Below are 8,389 nucleotides of genomic sequence, written 5' to 3'. Positions count from 1 at the left end.
CACGTGAATACAATTGGACTCATTGGATCCACAATAGTCTCAGCTTTACCTAATATCTAATTTATGCAATTCCAAGACTGTTTAGGGACCCCAGTATGCGGAAATGTTCAAATACACCATTTTAGAATAGGCAAAAAGGTAAAGGGACCCCTTTGGAAATGGCCATGCCAGTTCTTCCTTCCCAACAAGCTAGTATGACATGGTTGGTGCCAATGGATTCTAAAACTGAACCTGCTATAGCCTCTGAAAGACAGTAAAGTCGGTCGGGAACACCCACGATCCAGCGGGTCTCAGAGGGTTAAACAACTGGGCTAAGTGTGATTATAATATGAATAATGTCATGAATTTGTCTAATAGTTTGATATTCAAGATTCAAGATTCAAGCCCTTTATTGTCATTGTGTAGTTCAACGAAATTAGATTGTGACCGTCCCATAGGTGCTAATGAAAAGATAATACAATAAAAAAGAGAGAAAAAATATAAGAGATAATACAATATAACATATAAAAATACAAAATGTATATTGATGAGATTACAGTTTTGCCAGATTATTGCACAAATATTGACCTTTTGCTTTGGATTTCAACATCTTTCCTCACTTATCTATCATATATTTCACATATACCAAGAGATACACGTGCAATTAATAGAAGGGCACAGAAGTAGAACTTGGAAAATGTATACATTTTTTATTTCACTATATCAGAATGGCTAAGAAAAAGAAATAACTTTTAAACAGTGAATGACAACCCACCTACATATTTTAATAAGATAAGATAAGATAAGATTAACCTTTATTAATCCTTGTAGGGAAATTCAGGTGTCAAAGCAGCAACATCAGCAAACAGAATGAAACACAGGAGAGGTATAAAGGTATACAAAAATTATAAAAACAATAAATAGAGATATAAAAGATACAGAGTGAACGGGTGAACATAGTGTGTACAGTCCGTCAATAAATAAATGTAGTATGTACAATAAATAAATGTAATATGTACATATGTGCAGTCTATAAAGTGGTATATAGGATGTATAGTGTAAAGTAAGTGTAAAGTGCGCCAGTGGTTAGAGTTAGTGCATGTTTAAAGTTCTTTAAGTCCTCATAATATCAGTCTATAGAGTAAATATAGGCAATTTCATCAAAATATAGTTGTTTTTTTTTCAAGATCTGTGAAAATATCAAGACGAGCTGCCCCACAGGATATAAAATGGGCTCTCTTTATGTATTATGCTTTTATCTTGAAGGCCAACTGGCCTGTCTTCCGGTGTGTTTACCAGTGATTGACAGCTCCATCATCACTGCTGCATCCGTACCATTCATCTCTGACGTCAGAACGACGCTGATAGAGAGGAACGCGTGTTTATCAGGCCTCATGATAATAACCCAGATAATGTGCTTCATCTTGTCTTTACCTGACCTCACCACGTGGTCATGGTTGGATTTTGAGGCATTTAATGATGTGTGAGGGTGAAAGATAATTTATTTTATTGCTCAGGATACAAAAAGAACAATGGGTCATTATCAGTTTGTATACTTCCTCCACCACTCCCCCCATCCTCTGCCACATTTCTCGGGCTGCCAGGGAGCAATCCACCGCCTGGTGAGTGGTGCTGGTGGTGGTGGTGTTGGTGTGTTGGCATTAACTGTGCTGTTTCTCTGCACTGAACCAGCTGGGCAATGTTCAAGTGTGTTGTTATGTAATATTTACAAGCTGCTCACTGGGATTTGAAGTAGAGCCTGTTTTGGCTGGTGACAGGATCTCCTATCATGCTGGTTCAGCTCAGACAGACAGGACTGGGCTGCAGGCTGCTCTATAAAAAGATCTTTTTAATGATCATCTGTTACAAGTCAAAGCCATTGATGGCGAGCAGCAGCGTTGTGTCTGTTAAAGTGACTCCAGGTAAATTAGATAAATATTAATTTCCTTTCATCACCACACCCTGGCAGCACACAGCTCACCTATATGTATTTGATCTATAGAGGACTCTGCTTTGCATTCAGGGAACTCAAATCAACCTACATGCATCAGTAAAAGGTGTTACTTTTATTATCTTAAAGTATAAATACAGACAAAGGGGTGAATAACTACTATTAGCTGAGACTGCCATCTAGTGGATGTTTGACAAAAGGGTTCTTACAAAACAAACAATAGAATTATATTATTTTGTTAAACTTTTTGCTTTATATGCAATTGTGGAAGAAGTACTCAGAACCTTAACTTCAGTAAAAGTAGTAATACCACAGTGTAGAAGTACTCTGTTACAAGTAAAAGTCCTGCATTCAAAAGCATTAGAATCAAAATATACTTAAAAGTATCAAAAGTAAAGTACTTATTATTATGCAGAATGGCCCATGTCAGAATAATATATATTATATTATTGGATTTTAATTATTTATGCATTACTGTATAAATCACGCTGGTATTGCAGCTGGTTATGGTGTGGTGGATTTTAAATAATATAACTACTGGTAGCTTAATCTACAATAACATATCATAATTCATTACACGGCTTTGTTGAATACTCAATTCTGATTGGTCAATCACGGCGTTCTACTGTCTGTTATTTCTTTATAGAAGACCGTTGCTATGTATAAAAGACTGTTACTTTGTATAACAGACCGTTGCTATGGAAGCAGTTCTGATGTCGGACCCTGGCAGACAATTTTTGTGTCAAATTATTAGGCAGGATAATGTACAGCTAGCCGGTCATTGTTGTGAAATAACCCCCGACACAAAGGGGTCTTGTATCACCCTGAAGGGTTACATGTTAATTACTCCTTTATTTCTATTTTCTTACATTTCTTGATGTATATATATATGAGCAACTGTAATGCCACAATTCCCCCCCCAGGGAATAATAAGGTATTTCTGATTTTGACTGATTTATCACAGTTCCTGTGTTTTTAAGTTTAGTGACTCGATGTCAAGTGGATGCTTTCTGAACACATTGTTTGGCTTCATGAAACTGCACAAATGAAATCACTGTTATCTGTATGTGACGCAAGCTATTCAATAAAAACATGTTTGAACAGACAACCAGAGATCCGGCTGAAGCGCTACGCCCCCTCTGATGAAATACAACTAACGTCAGATTATCAATTACAATACAAAGTACTAAAAGGCACAGCAAGTGCAGCTAAACCGGTCAAGATCATTTCATTGGGCCTGAAAAGACTTCTACTATAGTGTTACCTGACTAATAAAAGATGTGTGCCACAAAATACCACTCCCTGTCAAGCTGAAGAAATCCTCAGGTCGAGTATATTCCCCGCCACCCTTCACGTACCGATTTTTCCATGAAATTTAACACTATGGGAGTTGATATTTACTAGTCCGTTAGGTTTAATTATTTATAATTGGAAACATCTAACTGAGCCAATACAATGTTTTGTCAAGTGTGCAAAGAACAGGAGAGAAGACAAAGATGAAGAATTTGAACAGGAGATTTATTTTGTGAGCATTGTTCACTTCTTTGCTTCCTCCTTCTGGAGCTTCTTCACCTCATGCTTGATGATCTTGTTCCTCTGCAGACACAAAAACAATAAGTGCATTAATTAAAAAATACTCAAGTGACTGCTGTAGGATCACTACATGTTACACTTAAGACTAACGGAGCCTTTAAACTGGAGCGGCATTGGGTGTTAAATCAAGCTGCAGCTTTTTAAAATTAATAATCATTAATGAACTGAGCATCCAGGATTAAGTTTGTTGTTTTGCATAAATGAAACCTGCCTAAAAGCTGTGATCTGTGTCCCAGTTCTACTTACCATTCTCTTGGCCTTCATCACCTTGTAGCGGTCAAAGTCGGACATTTTGGCCCTCTGCAAAGATAATCAAGAAGAAAAAAAGGTCAGAGATACAACCTGAGAGGTTTACTTTTCTCACAAGTATCACCTTAGCACACCAGAATTAAGTTTTAGGAAGGATGGACATTCATGGTGGTGTGAACAGCGGCTGTGCTCCATCAGGCAGCATTAGTACACAACCTCCAAAGTGGGCAAACCACTTTAAAAAAAAGAGTAGCGCAAGTGACACTGAATTTATCCATTTCAGATTAATATCAGATATGGAAAACCTAGCAGGAATAAACAAGGCAACTGTCTATTATAGTGTATGTGGGGAGGAGGGCATTACTGCCTCTTCAAACATCAACAGAAACTGAAATAAAACCTTAACCTTCAGGAAACAAAGGCAGAAGCAGTATTTCACACAGGACGGGTCATGTGTTTAGTAAGTTTATACCGTCATCTTATACCTAAATTTAATCACACAAAAGACTAGATGCTATCAGGAGGATCGTCAGGCTCAGCTCAGTAGCTGACAGTGATCGATCAGCCTCACACACCAAACATCTGCTTTATGGTAAATAAAGTATCGTATGACACCGAATTGTTGGAGTCAAACAGATCAGTCAGTCACAATTGTCTGGAAACGTGTGAGGAATATAAATGTCACATGAGAATGCAAACGCCGCTGCCATCAAACACTAGTATACCAACTAGACGCAGATTTTACACTTAGTACTGAATTAAAATGTGTTTGAAATATAAAATTGACCAGTTGGTACACACTGCACTTTGTTTTGATGCATGAGCAGCATGTGCCGTATTGTGTGCTGGTTTGCAGTGAAATTAAACCATCAGGTCCAAACCATCACTGCACTAGTCAGGTTTTTGTAGTGTCCCAACCGGCACACCATCAGAACGTGCTCAGATTACCAAGGTGAGATAGGAGACCACATCTTCACCTACATATTAGCAACACTGTCACCACGACTACCTAGGCTATAACAGTCATTGATTGGGTGTAAAAATGAACCTTTCCAGTGTATAGGAACTCAAATTCTAATGTATGTAAATACAATTTTTACCTACAGTTTACAAACCAATACAGTTCAACTGCAGTCACCACAAAAATAAAAACATAAGAGTAAAACCCTGTATGGCTAAAAACAAACAATCTAATTCTAATATTCACATTTAAGAAGCTGCAATCAGATAATTTTGACTTTTTTTCCAACTAATCGCTGCAGCTCTAATATGAAACCTTTTAATAGCCAATCTGTTGATAATAACCGGAGAGTGAAACACAGCCTTTACCTTCTGCCTCGCCTCGATCTTCTTGGCCCAGCTGCTTTGTGACCACTTCTCGTTGACTTCGGCCTTCTCCCAAGCTCTCCTCACAAACTTCTGGCGGGCGCTGTGAACCATTACATACAGTCAGTACTGATACTGGAGGCGTCATTAAGAGAGTGGACACAAATCTGTCCTTAATTACAATGAGAAATTGTGGAATGCTGTACTCGCTTCTTTAATTTTTGTAAGCTGGGTTGTCCTTAATGAAAATTTTTACAAAAGATGTTTTAAAAATAGCATCTCATGTATGTAGCCTGTTAGAACTAGGTGTGTACACAATGTGTGGTTGTCCCAACAGATCTTTAACCCATTTGAGCCTGCAATTTAAACTTTTAATTTAATTTAATTTTCTCTGGGCTTGCCTAAGCACAAATGTGAAGAAATTTACAGAATCCGCCATAATATATCTAGTATTTGGGCACATGGGACTACTGTTTTTGCAAATATATTTTAGGAAAAAAACAGTAGTTTCTGCTCAAATACAGAATGTTAAAAAAAAAAAAATGTGTATCTCAGAAACTACAAAGAGCACAATCAAGTATTTGCTATCTATGAACTCATAGCAAGTTGAATATCAAAGATATGCACACATATGCAGTGTAAAAACATTTAATAAATTGGCTTTGACTAAAAATGTTGAAGTTGTACTGTTAGATACTTGCCCAAAGTATGTGCGTACCAAATGTTTAAGACTTTTGACCATCAGAACAAATGTTGTGGCATTTTTCCATTATCATACTAAATATAGTCTTTGGGCACATGAGGGTTAAAAGACGTGCGTTTATTCCACCTTACAAAAGCACTAAATATTAGTGAAAAAAATAAGCTGTAAAACATACATTCTTAAGTATATAGTCATTTGGACTATACCATCAAATCTTGCACAGGAATTTTTAGTATCAAGGATCTAACAGGTGTTCCCACTCACCTGTGGGGTACTTTGATGACGTAGTCTGTGAGCTGCATGCACTTGAAGGGCATGGATTGCCTCTTCACACCTGTGCAGGGACCATCAACAAGAGCCTGAAAAAGCACAGGGAAACACAAGAAACATTCAATATCAACACGTAGAAAATGAGGCCAAACACTGATCAATCTCCACTCACAGAGCACCTCTGCTTTCACAACAGCTTCTTCCCAGCTACAATAGGACTGGTGGCAAAGGACATTAAAGAGGGACACAAATACCCCACACCTCACCTGCATACCATTATTGACACACAGTACACCTGAACTGAATGGACGGTAATGCTGTGCAATATGCTGCCTTCCACTGTTTAATTGTCTGAAATATATTAATTATTTATTTAAATAATTTTGAGAGCTACAAGTTCTTTTAACATGGTCATGGAGCATATATACTGTATATTTGTATTGTGGGGGTATCGTTCCTATGCAGAGGGTAGTTTAGTTTATTTATTGACTTCACTGAGGGCGTTTTATATTTTATTTATTTATTTTGTTGAGTTGAATGTGCTACTTATTTTGTACTGTAATTACCTTGTGCCTTTTCTACCTTTTTTCTTTTCTTAAAAAGGTGTAAACTGCTCAATGTACTTATAGGTGCAAATGGCAAATTAAACTCTTGAATCTTGAATCAATCCACTGTGCTACACATGATGCTCACCCTGTTTTGGTCGATGACATCTACGATGGCCACCAGCTTGCCGTTATGGGGTCCGAAAGAGACGTAGGCAACACGGCCGATCTCGACGAAGCGTTTGAACACCTGAGAAACACACCAGAGAGATTCACATCAGAAAAGGAGGCTGGCTGCCCTGATGATCGTGGACAGATGAGTACAGTGCAGCTTTAACCTACTACAAATAACTGCAGACAAACACCAAATGCTGTCTTTTTCTGGGACAACTCGTGTGGTTAGATTGGAGGCGGATGAACTGACTAACTCGACTTAAATCACACCAGACCTGCATTGCCCTGTGCAGAAACATCCGACTAGCTAATGCTAACTAGCTCATGTTTCTGTGCGCAGTCCATAAAACGTGACTATATTTAACAGATTCAAGACTACGTATTTAAATGTATTAAAATAGATGAATGGAAATGATTTAAGTCATTGTTAAGAGGACAAAACAGGTGAAATGTGTTCAGTTAACCGAGCAGCTCTCGGCCTGCTCAGCCTAGAGGACCACGTTGTAGTGTGAAGAGTGGCCGACATGTTACCGACAGAGCGTTAAAACGTAAAATAAACCCACGTGTCTATATCAAAAACTTCATAAATATGTGTAAGAGAGTGTTAACTATACATATGACTTTAGTTCTCCCAGAACAATGAGATATATAAGAAGATATTCGACATAGAAAAGCTACAACTCTCATGGCGAACTCACCATGATGGCAGTCCGGGAGCAGAAAGGACGTCACAGCTTCCGGTCGGCGCACATACAGCTTCCGCTTATACAGTGCGCATGCGCAGTCTGACTTCTGGTTTTATTAGGCATCGTTTTTTTTTTTTTTAATTCAGAAAATTAATTTACAAATAAATAAACTGAGCAGATATCACATTAGACATAAAACATTTACAAAAAAAGTAAACAGAATAAATAATAAAAAAACATGACATAAATAGATTCAGAAGATTCAAGCCCTTTATTGTCATTGTGTAGTATAACGAAATTAGAATGTGACAATCCCATAGGGGCTAAAAAGGATAATACAATAAAAAAAGAGATAGTGCAATATAGATATAAAAAATAAATAAATATATACATATATATAACCCATTTTTGAGAGTTAGATGTTCTTTTAACATGGTCATGGAGCATATATAATATATACTGTATATTTGTATTCTGGGGGTATCGTTACTATGTAGAGGGTAGTTTAGTTTATTTATTGACTACACTGAGGGCGCTTTATATTTTAACAATTTATTTATTTATTGTGTTGAGTTGAATGTGATACTTATTTTGTACTGTAATTACCTTGTGCCTTTTCTACCTTTTTTTCCTTTCTTAAATTTGACTCGGTGTAAACTGCTCAGAATTCCAATGTACTTAGGTGCAAATTGCAAATAAAACTCTTGAATCTTAAAACTCTTGAATATAATACAATATAAAATATAAAAATACAATATGTATATTGATGAGATGACAGTTTTGCCAGATTATTGCACAAAGTGTCCGTCAGATAATTATATAATTATTGCACAGCATCATATAATTATTGCACAGAGTGATCAGCATGTTATTGCACATATTCGTAACAGTAGATTTATAGTATTTACATTGC

General features: G+C 37.0%; 1 protein-coding gene across 1 annotated transcript; it reads right to left on the bottom strand.

Annotated features, from left to right (window-relative positions):
* Positions 1-3,429: 3,429 nt before the first annotated feature.
* On the bottom strand, positions 3,430-7,578 carry rpl14 (ribosomal protein L14). Its single transcript, XM_037795955.1, has 6 exons — positions 7,489-7,578; positions 6,765-6,866; positions 6,066-6,160; positions 5,102-5,201; positions 3,770-3,823; positions 3,430-3,526 (listed from the first exon to the last, which is right to left on the bottom strand). The coding sequence occupies exons 1-6, from the start codon at positions 7,489-7,491 to the stop codon at positions 3,467-3,469; spliced, it is 414 nt and encodes a 137-aa protein (XP_037651883.1). The 5' UTR covers positions 7,492-7,578; the 3' UTR covers positions 3,430-3,466.
* Between the last annotated feature and the right edge of the window lie 811 nt (positions 7,579-8,389).

The sequence above is a fragment of the Sebastes umbrosus genome, chromosome 15 (assembly GCF_015220745.1).
Source record: "Sebastes umbrosus isolate fSebUmb1 chromosome 15, fSebUmb1.pri, whole genome shotgun sequence".
Lineage (NCBI taxonomy): Eukaryota > Metazoa > Chordata > Actinopteri > Perciformes > Sebastidae > Sebastes > Sebastes umbrosus.
This window is presented reverse-complemented; position numbering and strand designations above follow the sequence as displayed.

Excerpts from the sequence above, each read along its gene's own strand:
- rpl14 (XM_037795955.1), bottom strand. Across the intron at positions 5,202-6,065 it reads GTCATCAAAGTACCCCACAG|CGCCCGCCAGAAGTTTGTGA; the intron begins GTGAGTGGGAAC and ends AATGGTTCACAG. Across the intron at positions 3,527-3,769 it reads TGATGAAGGCCAAGAGAATG|AGGAACAAGATCATCAAGCA; the intron begins GTAAGTAGAACT and ends TTGTGTCTGCAG.